General features: G+C 43.6%; 1 protein-coding gene across 2 annotated transcripts; it reads left to right on the top strand.

The window, feature by feature from the left end:
- The first annotated feature begins 1,286 nt into the window (after window positions 1-1,286).
- Window positions 1,287-19,073, top strand: LOC116065313 (sphingosine kinase 1). Of its 2 annotated transcripts, XR_004896207.1 has the most exons (6): window positions 1,287-1,881; window positions 9,086-9,235; window positions 12,608-12,702; window positions 13,475-13,590; window positions 14,197-15,870; window positions 15,918-19,073. XR_004896207.1 is itself a non-coding variant. In XM_031320768.2 (5 exons), the coding sequence occupies exons 1-5, from the start codon at window positions 1,455-1,457 to the stop codon at window positions 15,104-15,106; spliced, it is 1,698 nt and encodes a 565-aa protein (XP_031176628.1). In that variant the 5' UTR covers window positions 1,287-1,454; the 3' UTR covers window positions 15,107-19,073. The 2 variants fall into 2 exon arrangements, 1 of the variants encoding a protein (XP_031176628.1); XM_031320768.2 differs by having other exon boundaries at window positions 14,197-19,073.
- Window positions 19,074-19,552: the final 479 nt, after the last annotated feature.

Here is a 19,552-nt window from a genome sequence, read left to right on the forward strand (position 1 = left end):
TTCCACATCAGCCAAAGCTGCCTGTTAAATATAAATCAAAACATTACCGTTAGATCTCTAATCAAAGAGATCAGGACATGAGCCAAAGGAAGGCCACCACGTGTCTGTCTGAAGTTAAACGATGCAACCCTTTCATTTGTCATGTTACTTCACGCGTCTGAGGCGATTACATGCATGTCACGTTACGCTGAATATCTAAAAATCACCTTCTTGCATTCCCCTTTGTAACTTTTGCCCAACAGTCTTCTTGCACGTGTTAGCCTAAACTAAGGATAGCTAACAAATAGCCTAGCACGCTAGCACAATTCATACGAAACCGCCCTCAGACTTCCACACAGGCCTACTTAAGTCTCATTAACTACTCATACAATATTACCTGTTCACGGCGGCTCATCTGCATTTAACTCCATAATTTGATATAAATGCATCACATGTGAAAACGCCATGCTGGAGAGTTGGAGCTTTCCAGCTCGCATTTACCCACGCCGCCAACGAAAGAGAGCAAGAGCGAAAGTCTCGCGTGGAAACGCTTTTATATGTTGTAAACGTCACATCCCACGTGATTACTGGTTGGGGCGTGGTAAAACTTCAACTTGTATTGAATTTGCTTGCAAAAAATATTAACTATTAACAATAACTATTCCAAAATTGACTCTATACTAATCTATAAATAATAAATATATGCTTGTAAAACGTGTAGGCTAATAATAGAGGGGGATTTCATTTAGCCCTATGTCACATGAGATGCCAAGTCAAAATCAATCGTGGACATAGACTCTACCTCTTCAGGTTCACTATTTGAAATATTGCATAGATAGGGAATCAACTCTAAAAGGTAATGTTTTACAATTAAACTTTCAACTCAAAGTCCACTCACAAGTGTTCTCCGGAGCTTTCAACCACATCTACTATATTCATCGGCAAATGCGGAAAGCTCCAGAAAAACTAGTAGCTTAAGTGGACTTTGAGTTAAGATTTTTTTTGATCATTGATGATCTTTCACACCCATAATCTGTATGTAGCCTAATCAGAAATTGGATTCTCGTCGTGGTTATATTAAAATGTTCTCTGTCACGTATCCTAGAAGAAAGAAAGGATTTGTGTGAGTCAAAGACATTTGGAATTTAAGACAATACCTAATTCAATTTTGAATTGTATAGGCTTATTTGGTGAATTGTAGCTACATAATAGCCTACAGGCTTAAGCAGATGTTTGAAATTGTTCAGCTAGATGATCTGGTTTCCTCAGGAGCTCTTGGAGACAGGGCAGTCAGCTGCGCGCTCCTCCAGCTCCATCACTACCATTCCCCTTTCAGTCACTAGGGAGAGACTCTGAACTGGAAAGCTGCTGTTATCACACTCAAAGAGTCCCACAGCAGGCTGATAGGAGCAGAGTCTGCACCGCACCGCCATCCGCACACCGGCCTGCGGGACGCGTCGCTCTCTCCGCCCGGGATGGAGAAAGACGCCTCTGAACCGGACCCATCCCGCCAGCGGAACGGGGTCGTGGGCGTGCTGTACGGAGAGTTCACCGACATGCTCAACGACAGGGTCCGGTACTCGGTGAGCTTGACGGAGAGCGCTCTGACCGTCCAGAAGATCTCCTCATCACCCGGCCGGACTAAGGTGGTTTTTAACTTGACCGACTGTATCGGCTGCCGGGCTTACAGAGGGCCGGACAGCGCGGACGTCGGAGCCTACTTTACAGCCTATTTCTACCCATTCAAGAGGCGCTGGATGAGCGCCGGAGTGGCCCGGCAGAGAGTGGAGCAGTGCTTTCGGGTCGCGCTGGTCCAGGACCCGCTCGCCAACCTCCAGGAGGCTGAGAGGTGGGCTCGTGCCATCAGAGATGCCTCGGTGCTGCGTGCGCCCCGGAGAGACGGTGAGCACTGTGGGAAACATGGGCCACACCAGTTTAAAGCTTGAAGGATTTCTATTCAACTTTATTTTACAGTTAGCATATCTAAGGAGAAGACTATAAACTAGTTTTATGTGAAGATGATAAAACACCATCAAGTGTACAATAAGCTCAGTCACAGGTAGCCTATAAATATTCTGATGGTCGTTACAGTGATCAAGTGACTTCTCTTTTTATATAACAAAAGTCTTAAGTGAGCCTTTGAGGGAGCAGTTAAAAGTAGGCTAACCGGTAAGTAGACTGAACTGACTCTCACAAAGCCCCACATGAAACCAGTACACCTTTCTATTGCCAACAAACAGGTTTGGCAGAGAGGATGCACATTCCATCTGCTTTCTACCTGCAGTGAAAGGTGATCCACCTGCCAGCAGCAATTACAGCTGCATTCATTCAAACAGCCCATGAGAGGGATGATTCTGGATGTGGACCCTGCTGTAAACACACGTGCATGCACACACACACACACACACTCACATAACTGATCACTTAAATAGTTTTAGATTGATTTTCTACTGATCCTCTGTCAGCAGAGAGCCGCTCAGGCTTCATTATTCAAATTCCCACTGAGAGTTTATTGTTAACGGCTGGAAAAATCACATCAAAACAAAGCCTGCTTTTCACCCTGCTTTTGCAGCAGCTACGTCTAATTAGGTCTCATCATGTCTCACTCTTTTTAAAATGCAGACTGTCCTCAGGTTCCTTTGTCTTCCAATCTCATTAGCTTCTCTGCGCTCCATATCCTGGTATACAATTAGATATTCGTTAACATGAATATTTGAGAAGTGTTTATGCAGCTAATTACCCCATCACTCATTTGGGAGGAAGTGGTGATACTTGCTTATGATGAGACAAAGCTGTTCGGGTCCCAAAATAATTCATCATTTGGGAACAAACTCAGAATCAGCTATGTCAGGTCAGGTAATATCCTTTTACTCATAGAAATATAAAGCAGGCATGCACTCCTGGGCAGCCAGAGCAGATAAAAGAGGAAGCGGATATTTGACTTGACAGTGACTCATTTGGAATGTTGGTTGCCGTAGATGGAGGAAAGTGTTAGCAGTGGGATAAGGAATAAGCCTCCAGGTGTACTGTGCAAACAGGTAATACAAGAGAGAGAGAGACAGTGGGCTTCTGTGTGATGAGGAACATCACCTCGCTCTGGTCTGCAGACAGAAGGAGTTTGGGTTTCAGCCCTGTATGCCAGGCAGGCAGGCAGGCAGATGGCAACCTGAGAGGTAACTGGGCGCCCCACCCCCCACCCCGTCACTGTCCTCACACTGGACTCATCAAAGAGCTTCAGCATGGGAGGTTTTTAAATCACACATACTAATGAGCCAGCTCCGACATCTAACAGTTTTCCAACATCGTCTCTCATCCCATATTTTCTTTTTTTTTTTTGCCTCTTTTGAACGCATGCATGTCAGTGAAGATCATATCATTAATTTATAAGATAGTTTTAGCATTCCAGATCCAGCAAATAATACAGTATTTAACAGAATATGATATGCAATTTAAATGAGTAATGTGGTGGTAATAGATGCAGCAGAATTGCTGCTTTACTGCCTTGTCGGAGAGGGTGGATGAAAGTCAGTGTGATTCACTAATCCCCTTATAGTGTATTTACCCGCTAAATTAATTGCGTGCCATCTCATCTGGTATTGCAGATGGAAAGGTTGGATTATAAGTGCAATTGCAGCGCAAGATTGGTATTTAGTCAGAGAGGTATCACTGTGACTCACTGAAGTATTAAGTGGATAAACATGACATTTAACATGTGAAGGTATAGTTTACAATGACTACTTATTTACTTTAATTTAGATTGGGTGATGGCACCAATACTCTCACAGGGTTTTTAATCTCTCTGGAGGTTAATTGGAATGAATGAGTCGTAAATAAGGAAGTGCATACACTATGATTCTGTCACGGACTCAGACGCAGGACACAGAATAACATCCAAATGTCTTTAATGGAGGTTTTTGTCAGGGCACCAAAAGTCAAAATACAGAAAAACTCAGGAGACTTCAAGTTAAACTGTTCCAATAAACTTTGAAGCACAAAAGCCCAGGAGATAAACTTAACTTCACTGGAGACAAACACAGGAAAATCTGGCACAGCAGCAAAACTGGGAGCGTCCGTATGACATGTAGAGTCATGTAGCCTAGTGATGAGACCAGACAACAACTGAGGAATGGAGAGGGTTCTTGTAGATGAGTAGTTCAAACAGGCAACAGATGAGGAGTGCTAATAGGCTGTGGATAGTGAACGATGATACTGATTGAGAGGAGACTGGGTAGTGGGCGTGGCTGAGGGAGAGCCCATTGCCGGTGTGACAGATACAGTCCTGCACATGCTAATGGTCTGCTACATTATTTCCCCTGACAGTTGACATATCAGTGAGAATGCATGCAAAGGAGAGAGATGATGGTTACTAGCTTTGACTTTGTTTACTAGTGGCTGCCTTCATTGCTACTGGCTGTGTCCTTTTCTGCTTTTCAAACAGCTGGCAGGAGACCAGTTCAACATTGTTGAATTTTACATTCTTTTGATTCCATTTGTGCGGCGGTGTTATGACGACAGTGTGGATTATCTAGATTTTTCCCCAAACTTCTGTGTCTGACCCCAGTGCATCCCTTAACATGGCAAATTCCTACGAGCTATTTCTGTGCCAAAGGGAATTGGAAAGAGCTGCAGTCTGTTCAGCTCCCACAAAAGCCACTGTTTTCCAACAGTTGCAGGGTCAGGTGTGTGTCTGTCAGTGTGTGATCTCTCCTCCCTGGGGGCTCTGCTGAAGCCGCCGTGGCCTCCTCAGTGAAGGAGACAAGAGCTAAAAATGCGTCACCAGGCGACCTCTCACCCCAACCAACATCTCGGCCCCTCCGGAGCCTTCGTCTCCTGCTCCGTGACACGCGGCTGTGATGGTCTGTCAACAACCACCCTCCCCAACCCGCCCCCCATCCTGGTGATGCCTCAGTGGGCAGCTGTATTTATACCCTTTAAACCTCCTCCCCTCGTCTCCAGCAAACACTCACCCAACCTTGCAACTAATGCACCTTGTTTGCAGACACACAAGTCCAGTCTGGATATAGTGCTGCTCCTGAACAGGACGTCTTTCACTGCAAAGCCCACATATTTGTTTCTGCTCCGAGAGGTTTCTTGAAGTGCGTCATCGTTTAGTAACATATCCCACCTGTGCTGCAGTATATAGATACTGAAGGTACATAGCATCTTTATTTAGTACTTTTTTGACAATCAGCACTGGTGATGCACTTGTGGCTGCGAGATGATAACTCTTCTCTCTCAGTTCAGCACTTGTCAACACTGTCACATTCAGTCTGCCTGTCACCTGGCTGCCTGTGTGTGTGTTTACCCACTTGTACCTGTGAAATACACACACTGCAGTTGAAAGTTTGCTTGCCGGTGTGACGGGCAGGATGTGTGTCACTTCGTATCACAGACAGATTTCACATTTACCCTCAAACCCTGAGACACACACACACACACACACACACACACACACACACACACACACAATATATGCAGTGAGTCAGAGACCTGGAGCCATGCAGGCTACTGAAGGTGCTGGACAAGACATAAAAAAACCTTCTCCACCTCCATCTGTGCTCTAGGCATCCTGAATTCCAGTGTCCACGTTTCCAGGTAAAGTTGCTGATCTGTATTTGTTTAGGTTTGACCTTTTCAAGGGTGTGTGTGTGTGTGTTTACTGTATTAAGCACACTTGAGTGCATAACCTGATACGCAAGCTCTTTTACCATCAGTTTCTGCTATATTCTGGAAGTTTAGAGAGGACCTTTTGCGTCTGAAAGCCTCATTGTACTCTGATAAAAGTAAAAAAAACAACAATGGTAACCCTGTGTGGGTGAATGGAGGCAGAGTTTGGCATGTGCCTGTGTGTTTTCGCACTCTGTCCTCACTCTTCCTGGTGGGATAACACCTCTTTCTTTGAGATATTTCTGTACCTCCGCAGACTCCTACCATCACGGGCCAAATGAGGTAGAGGGTGCAACTACTGCATCAGTGCAGCACAGGTTACACTACTTTTATAATAAGGCTCAGACAGCTCTGACAAGGTAGACAGATGTTGTCACAGTGTGTCACAACAAGGCATCTGGCATCTTAAAGCGTAACTCTCGCCAAAATGCAACCTAGGGTCTTTTTGTGAATGTACCCGAGTCAAACTTTCGTTTAAAAGCATATTTAGGACGGAATCGCCACTTTTAAGATTTACTGTATTTTCGTTTTTCGGTCAAATGGCCTTTTGAATGGGAGTCCTAGGGGCACTTTTATGCTAGCCTCAAAATAGCTATTTTTAAAACACTAAGAAGGCTCGACACAACATGAAACTTTGCTCGAAGTATGACCAGGGTCTCTACACCTTAACGAAAGCATTGACAACATTGTTTGTGTACCCAGAGTTTACTAAAAAGAAAGGTTTTGAGCAACTCACGTTAGCAATTGTACTTCCGGTCGCCGTCTATCGAGCCAGTCAAAAATAGTCGAGGGAGGAGAGTAAAGATGGAAAGCTCCAAAAGCTTAGTTCCATATAAATGCACGGATAATTCGTTGTTTTGTCATTAGTGAAACACAATATTGACCTTGTAGTTGAAAAAGGAGCCTCATATATGAATGACATTTCCTCCTATGGAGTCCGTTCATTCGCATTCAGAGATCATCTATTTTTGACTGGGAAAATGGCGGATAGTGTAAACAACAACTGCTAACGTGAGTTGCTTAAAACCTTTCTTTTTAGTAAACTCTGTGTACACAAACAATGTTGTCAATGCTTTCGTTAAGGTGTAGAGCCCCTGGCGATACTTGGAGCAAAGTTTCATGTTGTGTCGAGCCTTCTTAGTGTTTTAAAAATAGCTATTTTGAAGCTAGCATAAAAGTGCCCCTAGGACTCCCATTCAAAAGGCCATTTGACCGAAAAACGAGAATACGGTGAATCTTAAAAGTGGCGATTCCGTCCTAAATATGCTTTTAAACGAAAGTTTGACTTGGGTACATTCACAAAAAGACCCTAGGTTGCATGTTGGCGAGAGTTACGCTTTAAGGCTGATTTATGCTTCTGCTTTGAATCGACGGCTTACCGCCGCAGACCCCTCTGTGTCGCTGCGAACCCCCCTCCGAGCCCTCCGCCGTAGCTCGAGGTGCACCTCCAAAAATTTGTAACTTCACGTCGAGGTGATACAGACCGCAAGGACTGTGATTGGTCAACTCTTCTTGTGTGTTGATAGTCTAGCAGTCTACAGTTTATAAAGTTTCAGAACTCCGAAAGGGTCACGACGCCGTAGGAGCAACGGCGTAGCTACGGCATGGAGTTGACGCAGAAGCATCAAACAGCCTTTACTGTATCTGTCTTGATTCATTTACCTGATACACAATAGATGGTAGAGTTTAACCCCCCCACCCCATAGACCTCAACCGTCCCGCCCACAGCCGACTCCGGAAGTAAAAATCCCATTGATTTTCTCCATAAGGATTTAGAATATCAGTCATAATGTCTAAACTATCCGAGGTAGACTGACCCCGAGCTACGTGGGTTGTGAAACGAAGGTTTCTGCTCTTGTAGAAGCTAGAAGTCCGTATGAAATCAACCTTGTTTTATCCGCGATCTTATGGAGAAAAACTACACTACCCACAATCTTAAGCGTAACAGCAACGTCTCTGATTGGTCCAACTCGCTGTTGCCATAGAAACATTTACTGTACCCTCGAAACCGCGAACGGCTAGAGCGAGCTTCTACCGTTGAAGTCTATGATAGTTTCTATACACGGTCTTGTACCTTTGCCTTTTTTGACGTTTTCAAAATGTTTTTTTGCGCCGAATCAAATGTCTTATGCTCACTATTTATCTCGTAGCTGGTTGGCTTGGTTCCAGACTTAAAACTCTATATATAAGCAATTTTCGAAACGTCAATGAAACAATTGAATGGGGAAAAACACTTCCGGAGTCAGAGCCGTAAAAAAGTGGGCGGTCACTGTTGAGCTCTTTTTTGTGCTTCTGGTAATTTTGTCTGCCTGACAGGTGATACCAAAGTGTATGTAAGTATGGTGGAAGTTGATACTGAAGTTTCTGTCCTCCTTTCCCCAAAATGGAATTTGTCCTCTCTGATTCATCTGATATGGTCTCCGGTGTCTGTGTCTGCTTTACAGGCCAAGGGCAGTGGCTGAAAAATCTGACTCCAGACTAAGCTTCTCTCCGAATTCACTTTAAAAAGTTGGAAACCTTTTAGTAGCAGCCAGTACAACAATTTAAACCTGATGTGAGGTGGAACAATACCTCATTATAACTCATTAAGGCAAAAGTCATGTAATAGCTATTTATGTAATGCAATGAAATAATTTGATCTTCAATACATTTCATTACAACCATTTTGAAGGTTGTATCCAACTACTACTCAACCACTCGAGCTACAGCCACCTTTACATCACATCATCTGGGGAGCCTATCTATGTTTCAAGGGTCCTACGTTCCCCAGATCAACAACTTTTTACAGTAATATGACATTAAGGAGACCTTAAGGAGAAGGTTATGTGTCAGACTATTTTTTGGCCAGGACCAGTCACTTTCTGGATTCTCCACTGTTTGAATGTCAACTGCTCATGAATTAAACAAATGAGATATAACGTGCTAATAAGTGAACTTTAAAGGTGCTTGTAGTTTTTAGTTATTTAAGCTAAGCTAATCGGCTGCAGGCTACATATTTAGCATACAGACATGAAAGTGGTATCGCTGTTCTAAACCAACTCTCAACTATTTCCTGAAATGTTGGACTATTCCTTGAACAGGCACATATATATATATATTTGCATCTTTTGACATAAGCAGCAGGAGGATTTCCTTACAGGGATTAATAAAATGTCACAGAATTGCTATAAATAATCAGTGCAATTATAACTGAGAAGCACCTGTAAGCCCTCTCTCCTAAAAAAAAAGTAGCACATCATATTAACATTAAGCAGCGTCTATTTAGATGCTGTCGCAGCCTCTGACTTTACCTTTTCATGCTCTTTTTTTTACCCTCAGGGACGAGCCTGTCCTTATACATTCTTTTATATATTTGATCATATGTAAGAAGACCTCTTGTCTTCTTGCTTCATCTCTATCCTCGCTTTTGCTCACATCCACCTCTCTCTGTCTGTCTCAGGTATGGTTTACGCGGAGGTGCGTCGGCCCTGCCGAGTCATGATTCTGGTGAACCCTCACAGCGGCCGTGGCCAGGCTCTCCAGCTCTTTACTGGCCACATACAGGGCATGCTCACTGAGGCCGCTGTTCCCTACACACTCGTCATCACAGGTCAGTAGCGCTCTAGTCTATATCCACGACGTTCCACCGCCGAAAATTCTGCCGGATGTCACTCTTTTCGGCCGGATGTCCGTTTCCTTCTGCTTTCTTTGTGTTGGCATTCTAAACTCCGGTGGATTTATGAGGACTATGGTTAACAGCTCCTCAGATCTCTGCAGGGTAAATCCAGACAGCTAGCTAGACTATCTGTCCAATCTGAGTTTTCTGTTGCACGACTTAAACAACTTTCGAACGTACACATGTTCCACCAAAACAAGTTCCTTCCTGAGGCTATTTTTCAGAGGCACCGTGGTTTCCGGTGCTTAGATAAAGAAAAAGCCAATAAACATTTCTCCCATCCCAGAATGCTGTGTGGACTAGCCAGACCTTACCCGCAGCGCTAGTATTGTTTATACTGTACACATGCAGACCTTTGTTGTTCATGCATTTAGCTGGCTTCTCCAAGGTCACCCAGATATTAAATAGGGATGAACTGGATTAAACCTTCAACCCCAGCATGTGACAATAACGCTAAGAGCTCACTCACACCTAACAAACTTTTATTTTTAGCAGCAATTCCACCCTCTGCAGTTATGATGCATTATTTGTGCAGTCACAAATTCACAGGCAACATCTGCAGGCACCCAAGAACTGATACACATTCAATTCCCGTTTCAGTCGCCCCAGCTGCTCCACATTCTGCATGAGTTGCTGGTGTCTTTCTGTGACCTTAAAGAGTGCCATATGTTGGTTATTGTCATCAGAGGCTCTGCACTTCAAGTGACCTATCTTTGAATACCATGGAGCTTCTGGGAAACGGGGAAAGGCTTTAATGCCAAAAGAAAAAAAAATCTTGGACAGTGCATCATTTTAAGCCTCCACTCCAACCCCAACTCTGTCTGGCAGGGTTTGACAGGTAAGAAGCCATGACCATGAGTGGATTAACTGGCACAACCCATTTACCCAGCATGCAGCTCCTTGATAAATGTATCACACAGCCTTTGCCTGAGGTAGGACACGTACCAAAGGAGGTGCCTCTTGTGTCAGCATGTACCTTTTACATACTGTATGAAGCGTTCAGTGTACCAAGCTTCATCTTTACCCTAGTTTACCTCAGAAGAAGGCGGTAGAGTGTGACACGAGAATGCTGCATTTAAAGTGAAACAACTGGAATTTACCCGAGATTTCAAGTGTGTATTTATTAGGGCTGTCAAACGATAAATTTTTTTAATCGCGATTAATCGCCAAATTTCTATAGTTAATCACGATTAATCGCATGTTTTATCACATGAATAAAATTCTATTATTTTGAACTTCAGAACTGTTTTTAAGTACATATTAACAATGGAAAGCCATTCTTACCAGTGTATCTTAATTGGGAATCAAATGAATGCAAAGAAAGTATTTTATGAACTTGACTTTAAGATTTGTAATTGTTTATTATTTATTTACTGTAAACAAAAGAAAAGTGTGAATCTGTCATTATTGCACAATTCCTACAAGTACCTAACCAAACTGAGATGTAACACTAACACTTTGCTTATACAGTATAAACAAAATGGTCCAAAAACCAGATGCCACAGCAGGACATTTGTAACCTTTACGTTTTTCTAATAAGGAATGTAACAATTCTCCTGGACAGAAAAGGGGGTGGACAATGTCCCAAATGACAGTCAAAAAAACGATACAAACAACACTGTCCTAAAACCGTATGCTGATATACATAGTCAATATAGTGTGCAGTTACCTCTAAATAATTTGGATTACTCACTGACGTCCCTTGATCACCGGTTAATGAGACAGCGTTTACACTTTGCAGCAGTTAGGGTTGGGCTGCTTTCCCCGTGTCATGCTGTGTATGTGTGAAACTACTGTCCCCCTCGACAACTTTTTAAAAGTAAACTTTCCGTTCAGAATCTTATTGGCATCCATTTCAGCGTCTCACGCTCGCCATCCACTCAAAACGTAACGTTAGCCTACTACTCTTTGGCTGGCTTGCAGCTCGCAAGCCCAAACAAGTGTGTGTGCATGGTGTGCAGCGTGCCTGTTGTTTTGTTTTGTGTGGTGTTGTAGTTTTTCTAACGTTACTAGCTGTTGCAACAGCATGTGAAAAAAACGACAAAGTTTGCTAGGCCAAAAAGAACGTTAATCTCGCGATAAAAAAATTGATGCCGTTAAAATGGGTTTACGTTAACGCCGTTAATAACACGTTTAACTGACAGCACTAGTATTTATATATTGCACAAACAGAGTGTAATTATCAGCCATAATCTGTGCAGCTCAATGAAGAATCAACAGTGGACATGACAGTTGGGTTACATGAAAACCACAAGCTCCGTCATCAAATTTAGGTCGATGTATGCATTTGGCTGGTGGCCCCTTGAATAAGGTCCCAAGTGTTTGGGAAGTGAAGCATCAAGCCGAGCCCCGGCAGGTTTAAAATGCTGAGTCAGCTGTGCGGTGCAGTTACTCCCTAACTGCCTCTGTCTGTCAACACAGTACTGCATCACCGCCTCCAGCATCCCCAGCACACGGCAAACAAACAGCAGCAACACGGGGAGCATCGCGGGGGGAGAGAGAGGCCCAGGAGAGTGTAGGGGGGGACGGGGGGGGGGACGGACAGTTAGAGGTTGAGCAAAGTGAAAGGAAAAGAGAGGGCAGTAGTTTATATTTCAGTTCGGTTTCAGTCCTCAATCAATACTTGAGCTCGAGCAGAAAAAATATTTCCTTCATCATGGCAGTGCATCAATACTTGCTAACTTCTTTGTTGTCTGCATTCCTCTCTCTCTCTCTCTCTCTCTCTCTCTCTCTCTCTCTCTCTCTAAAGCTGTCTCTCTCCCCCATCCACACACATACACACATGCACGCACGCACACACACACACACACACAAATTACTCTGGGGAGTCTCGGCTGGTAGGACTGTTAGACTTTAATGCTGGCAGGATGAGCCCACAGAGAGCCCCTGCAGAGGGACCCACTCAAGGATGCTGCCAATAAAACTAGGCTGAACAAATAGCTCAGTCCTCCGCCAGCACATTAACCAACACTCACATGCACACACTACACAAACTGAACACATGCATCCAGTGAATGCACACACACACATGCAGATATTTGCCAGTCACAGATGTTCGCAGGGCGGTTAAGCTGCCTTGGAGCTGTTGAGTGGCCGCTGGATGGGCTAATGTGATATGTTTGGCCTGATAAAGGGAAATTGAATCTCTTTTCTGCCTAATCTCCCTGATCCTACCCCAGAGGCTGACGATGAAGGCAGCATGTCTCTTTCTATGCCCTTGCCCTTGTTTTTATTTTGTCACTTTGTCCCACACATGTCCTGTTTTGTCTCTTTTCTTTTTCTTTCTTCCTCTTGTCTTTCCTTCAGAGCACCAGAACCATGCACGGGAGCTCGTGAGGAAGGCGGACCTGTCGCAGTGGGACGCCCTGGTTATCATGTCGGGAGATGGGCTGCTGTTTGAGGTGCTTTGACTTTAGCCCAGCCTATTGATATGATAATCATCACATACGATTCAAAGTGCCTGGATAAAAACAAATCAAACAAAAATATAAAGTGAAATACAATACACATTGTTATCTGTTTTCCCTTAATAATTGTCATTTAACTTGTGTTTTTTATGATTTGAATAATGTATGTGATGTTTTTTGGATACAGTCAATACATACATTAAAAGGAAATATGTCAATACGTATCGTATTTCACTTTTTGTCTTTGTTTGACTAGTTTGTGTTCAAGCATTTCACAGATGGAAATATAAACTCTCTCACCCCTGTTTCTATTTTTAACACTTTTCAGAATATGCCTGAAAAAAATTTAATTTGTACTCGTATTGAAAAAAAAAGTGCATGTGATTCTAACACTTACAATCTCTGCAGTCATTGATTAATAGTCTTGGTTTTTGTTCTGTAGATGCTTCCCTGTTTTAGTTATTTAAAATGCTTCGGGTTCCCTGGTAGTACAATACTTGACACACACACACACACACACACACACAGCTGTAGCTATCAAAACACATTTTATCGAAATAAAGTGACAAAAAATAGCCGGTGCAACACAGATGTCTTCTTACTTGATTATATTACTTAAGGTGCAAAACAGTGACTAACGTTTCGATGTAGAGTTACATCTTCATCAGAGTTCCATTTTATCAAAACTTTTAGTCACACATATACACTACTTTCCATTTAGGACCATGATCTGACTCTGTTTCTCTATTTATTCTTGTTCATTCAGGTGATAAATGGTCTGATGGAGCGAGAGGACTGGCAAGAGGCCATCCAGACCCCTCTGGGTATTCTACCAGGGGGCTCAGGCAATGCCCTGGCTGCCTCTGTCCACCACTACTCACAGTGAGTCGGCCCATTAATGAGTCATTTAAATGCATGGACCAAGAGTACAGAAAAAGAAGAACTTTCCTCAGCCTAAAACGATTTATCTCCTTTCGGTGTAATTATGCTAAAGGCTGACTGGGCACATCATTCCTCAAGGGAGGGAGGAGAGACAGTGGAGCAGAGTGGAACTGCTTCGCTGTGCAGCAGAGGTCACATCAGGTTGCTGATAACTCTCAAAGGAATGATGTAATGGCTTCAGAAACTTTTATGAGTATACTGTATAGTCCAGAGTGCAGCTGTGCAACCAGTCAACCCAGCACATGTCCAGGGTGTCATCTCCAGCTGCTGGTTGGCTGTGGGCATCAAAGAAAAAAAACAAACAGGAATATATTTGTCACCCTAGGGTGTTTACTTGTGCTCCCCTACAAGCTGCAGGTGTAGACGGACCGTAGCCAGGACATTAGATTACTGTGGTCATATTTCCAAGTGTCCCCCTGTCATCCTCAGTTGTTGTTTTCCTTTGCAACGTAATTCTCACAGCAATACTAATTAATAACACTCTCACTTGATGTTGTGTCCTGCGATGTTTGTTTCTAACTCTTGATGTGTGTACCTATCTCTCAGGTCCCCTCCAGCATGGAACGAGGAGCTTTTATTGAGCTGTGGCTTTATGCTGTGCAAAGGTCTGGTTGGCTCCATGGACCTGGTGTCGATACACCTGGCCTCTCGGCAGCGCCTCTTCTCCTTCCTCTCCCTGGCCTGGGGCTTCGTGGCTGACGTCGACACCGAGAGCGAGAAGTACCGCCATGTCGGAGCAATCCGCTTCCTGATGGGCACCCTGGTGCGTCTGGCTTCCCTCCGAGTCTACCAGGGCAGGTTAGCGTATCTGCCTGTTACGGAGGCGCCAAAACGTCCCAAAGGGAGCATCAAAGCTAACCACCCACCCTCCACACCTCAGCACCCCTCGCTCTGCTCCTCCCTTCCCTGTCGGCTCATCCCCAACACCTCTCCAAACCAGAACTCTCGCCACAATCACAACAGCACAAATTCCAACCACAACACCATCACCAACTCCTCCAACAACGCGATCACCACCAATAGACCTGAGACCCAGAGTGATGGCAAGACCAGAGCACCGGAGGACTCTCGGCTTCCTGGCCTGGACCAGCCGGTCCCAGAGAGCTGGACAGTGGTCAAGGAGGAGGGCTTTGTCTTGGTGTTGGCTATTTACCAGTCCCACCTGGCTGAGGACCTGTGGACAGTCCCTAGTGCGATGGCAGACGACGGGGTGATTCATCTGTTCTATGTGACAGCAGGAATCTCCCGTCCAGCCCTCCTGCGCCTTTTCCTCGCCATGGAGAAGGGCAGCCACTTGGAATGCGGCTGCCCCCATCTGGTGTACGAGAAGGTGAAGGCCCTGCGGCTAGAGCCCATCTCTCCACAAGGCATGATCACTGTGGATGGGGAGATGGTGGAGTATGGGCCTGTTCAGGCTCAAATCCACCCAAGACTGGCCAGACTCATTTGTGGATGAACTGGGATTATCTTAATCTTTTTCTGGCTGTGGAGCTTTCTAGTTTGGCCTTTCATATTCAGCGTCAATTTCTTTCTGTATGCTGTGTTTTCAGAAGTGCCAAAGACATATTATCAGCCTGTGGAAAGTCCTGTATTTTTCTACAGAAACAATGTGTCTTATTTTTATGGACTTCCACCCCGTCCCCTCTTTCCCTCAATGTTTGGTTCAGGGTCAAAGCAATGGATGGTTGTTCTTGCTGCTGGCTGGTCCCAGCTTAGAGAAACGGATAGAGATTGTGTGTGTGTGTGTGTGTGTGTGTGTGTGTGTGTGTGTGTGTGTGTGTGTGCGCATAAGCTAGAGAGATCTTTATGTATGTTTGTGTGTGTGTGTGTGTGTGTGTGTGTGTGTGTGTGTGTGTGTGTGTGTGTGTGTGTGTGTGTGTGTGCGTGCGTATGTGGAGCTTCGGCACATACCAGTGGCTGAGGAGTGCATTGTGCACTCTGCTGTCGGACCTCATAAGCATGACACACGTGAAGAGAAGCACATTTTCCCGTCCTGGGAGGCTCTTGGAGAAACCACGCCCCTTGTCCCCTTTGTCCCACCCCAGGCCAACAATCTCCCTCTTGGGCAACCGCTCTGACAGCACTGCCTCCCCCTCAGCCTGGTAAAGAGGAGCATTTTTTTGCTGAGGAGATATAAATCCCCCAGGAATTGGATGTTGAAAAATCTTTGATTATAGCTTATGTAAACTCGAACAATACCAGATCCAGTCACACTAAGCAGTGAATTTCACCCCCCCCTCCTTTATGTGTAAGAAAACTTCTTCCAGCTGATCATACATGAAGTGCTAGTGGAGCAGAGAGAAACCTGCCACCTCCACCACCGGCCGATCCACTTCATGCCCTGTCTGTTCTCTTACCCTGCTTCATCTGCAACCATCATCAAACTGTAGGAACCGCCTCCACTCGCACATAAACACACACTTTCTTTTCCCCATCCCCCCTCCTCCTATGCACAGCTCCTCACATATACACACATACAGACACACACACACACACACACACACACACACACAATCCCTTGCATCTCTGCAGCACTTAGCGAGGGGGAGGGGCATGGTCTGCTACTGTGCATATGATCCCCTCTCCACTTGCCATCTTAAGATTGTACTGTTCCTCCCTCCTTTGGTTAATGAGCCATCAGCACCTAATGTGTCCTTAGTAAGAAGCTTTACATCTGCAAAAGCGTGCAAAATAGAGTTGTTTAATCATATGGAAGTGAGGAGTGAGTTTCAGCGCTAAACACTTATTAGACTGATTGAAGCTCACTTCAGTGCAGAGAGCAGCATAGGTGAGGGGCGTGCGATCAATGTGGGCTGGACCGCTGTGTGGTCCACTGTGTGGTCTTTTTCGCTGGTTGTCGGTGCTGCGGGGATGAGCATTAATGCACCGGAGCAAAGGGGAGTGCAAAGTGCCCTCCCTCCCTCCACACTCACACACACACACACTCTCTCACACCAGTTTATTTTAGGTCATGATGACCGCACCAGAACTGTTACACCCACAGGTATGCAGCAGCTGAATATCATCACTTAGAGAGTGAGCTGTCTTTTCTGACCTTCTGACCGACAAATCATGTTCTTTAATTGTAAAGAAATAAATAAAAACAGAATGTCAACAGGGTAAAAGAGACATTACTGAATGGATAACAACGCAATCACCTCTCAAGCTAAAAGTGAAAAGTAGAATGTTGAAAGGCTAATGGGGTTCAAAGAAATGCTGATTGTGAGATTTCCCAGGTTTTGGTGAATACATCATTGTCCTCCTGTGTGCATTAGAGTCAATGCAATGAGCTGGTAGCGAACATCATTTTCCTGCTGCTTTTGACTGGAGCTTGTGAACGAAGGAAAGTGTTTGGCTTCCTCTGGAACAGGTGTAAATGTACACCTGTTCCCTGTTAAATGTAAATTTCTTCACATATTGCAAAAAAAGGAAGGTTACTTTAGGGACTGTACGACAATTATCAGGGTGTGGAGGGAGGCTGAGGCTTATGTTTCACTCTGTGCCCAGCACAATAGCTCCTTAGGACACTCCCTTTGACTGAGAGAAAAATGGCTGAACTTCCTTAATAGACAAAAATGATACAACACATTAAGGCTGGGCGATATGGCCCAAAATTTTAATCTTGATTTTTTTTTTTTTTAAGCTTGGGGCCGATTCACAATTTTAATTTACAAAATGCAACAAGACTAAAACATGATTGAAATATAGTTTTTTGGACTTCATTCAAATGTATTAATAATAAAAACCCGCACCACCTGCGTTATGCACATAAAAAAACATTCCATACAGCTATGGACTAAGCAGACATCCACTTTAATTATCAATTCCTGTATAAATAGAGCAGAAAATATATTTGTATATATATATATATTTGCTAGCATTAGCTGCCCAGCAGGTAAAGACAGACTAAATAAAGTAGAATCCGCACACTGATCACTAGACTCCTTTAAAAATTTACTTTTAGTGCACATTTCAAAAAACTCTCAAAATATTTTTTTGCGAATTTCTACATTTTACACATCGTTCACAAACTAAATGTCACATTAATCAAATTCATTCAATATATACAGTACATTGCCCAGCAAAACATTGCTGATATTTGGAAGGTGGGAGCTACTGCGGGCCAGTAAAAAATGTCTCCCTGCTGAGACAATTTTTAGTCAGTCACTAGAGATCTCTTTCATTCTGCTTCTCAAAACTGACAGCTAGTCTTAGCTAGTCGATTGTGTTGAGCAAAATAAAGCCCAGATACAAAGAAAAGAAATTTCCCCTCTGACCCATGGTGTACACCAGAGCCATCTTTTTGATGTAAATATTTGACCCCCACCCCTTAATAATTTCTGTATACTCCCTAAATGAACCATACTTGAAGCTGACCTCTTCCATCCTCCAGCTTCACTGCAGTGCCGACAGTTTGCCTAAAACTTGATTTTACATCCTGAGACATTTACATTTGCTGTGTGATAGTCATAGCTACAACTGGTGTCCAACATACTGTACCTTCTGCCATTACTGTAACCTCAGCAAAGTTATCCAGGTGCTTTGAATGCATTATCGTGTTCTGCAGGCTGCTCTCGTGAAATCGCAGCTGCCTGCATGCACTGTTCATTACTAAATGTATAAAGTACATCTCATAAGGGTAGAGATAAGCTATGCAAATGCCTTGTCATGGCTGCAGACATCTGAAGTGAGGGGGCCCTCTGCTGGACCACTCACATGCACTCAATGAGCGATCCTGAAATATATCCTCATGGCGTACAATGCAATCTCTGCAGACTGCCACCCCTTTCCTGCTTCTTATATTTACAGTCATGAGTGGGTCACAACATTAAGCCCAGCTGCAGGAGACGTTTCATTCTTCATACAAATCATCAATAATGGAAGCCAACATCCATCTTATTGTAATGTATCGTGAAAGAAATGTACTTGATGCTTGCATAGAAACACAGCTGCAAATCATAATCAATGTCAACATCTTGGTGTAGGGCGTCATTACACTACTGTTAACTTATGGTACTATACTGTTCAAGTGTATATTCCACTCGTTGCTTTAATGTTAACAGCAGTTAACACAAATGTTAATACTCGTCTTTGTCAATACTGTCATGTCATAGAGTGAGAACTGAAATGAGAACCAATGATGTTTTTATGAACATGTTTTCTGTACCGTGGACACTATGTTGAACTCAAAATCTCTTGAGTTGTATCCTCACTTATAGAAAGCCTGAAATGTCATTATTTACAGATAGAAGTTGAATATTTTATTCATTGCTTTGTTGTTTAATGTGGTGATATAAACTGGCTTTTAGTGCAGTAGGTCAGGGGATCCATGTGGTGTGGTTGAATGTGTTATTCTGTCTATGTTAGTTTAAAAAAAAAAAAAATGTAAATTGTGTGCCACGTATTTGCAGCTTTTTCACTTCCAAGTAAGTGCAAATAGGGAAAAAACTTTCTCCAGACAGTGCCTTAGCCATTACCCAAGACAGCAGATACGTGGTGTACAGAGAAAAAATGAGAAAACAGAGGAAAACAATCTTCTTTGAGAACCAAATTCTTGATTCTACTTGTTATGCATCGGTGTTACAATACAAATGCAGTGTGTAAACACTTGAGACAATACACTGTATGATGAAGCTATCTGGAAGAGGGGTTGACTGGGTCCTAAGTTTTAACATCCATATGAGGTTGTTATTACATTCATTGAACTGGCTGTTGACAACCAGGTATTCATCATCTGCTTTTATTTTCTTGTAATTCTTTGTTTATAGACTTCTTTTTTTAAACCAATAAACATATTGATATAGAAAAAAAATATATTTTTTGTGCTGATTATTATGATATGACCCAAATATATCTGGAGTTATATCTGAGCTCTGGCATTAGACTTTAACATCTGGAAAAT

The sequence above is a fragment of the Sander lucioperca genome, chromosome 21, assembly GCF_008315115.2.
Source record: "Sander lucioperca isolate FBNREF2018 chromosome 21, SLUC_FBN_1.2, whole genome shotgun sequence".
Taxonomy (NCBI): domain Eukaryota; kingdom Metazoa; phylum Chordata; class Actinopteri; order Perciformes; family Percidae; genus Sander; species Sander lucioperca.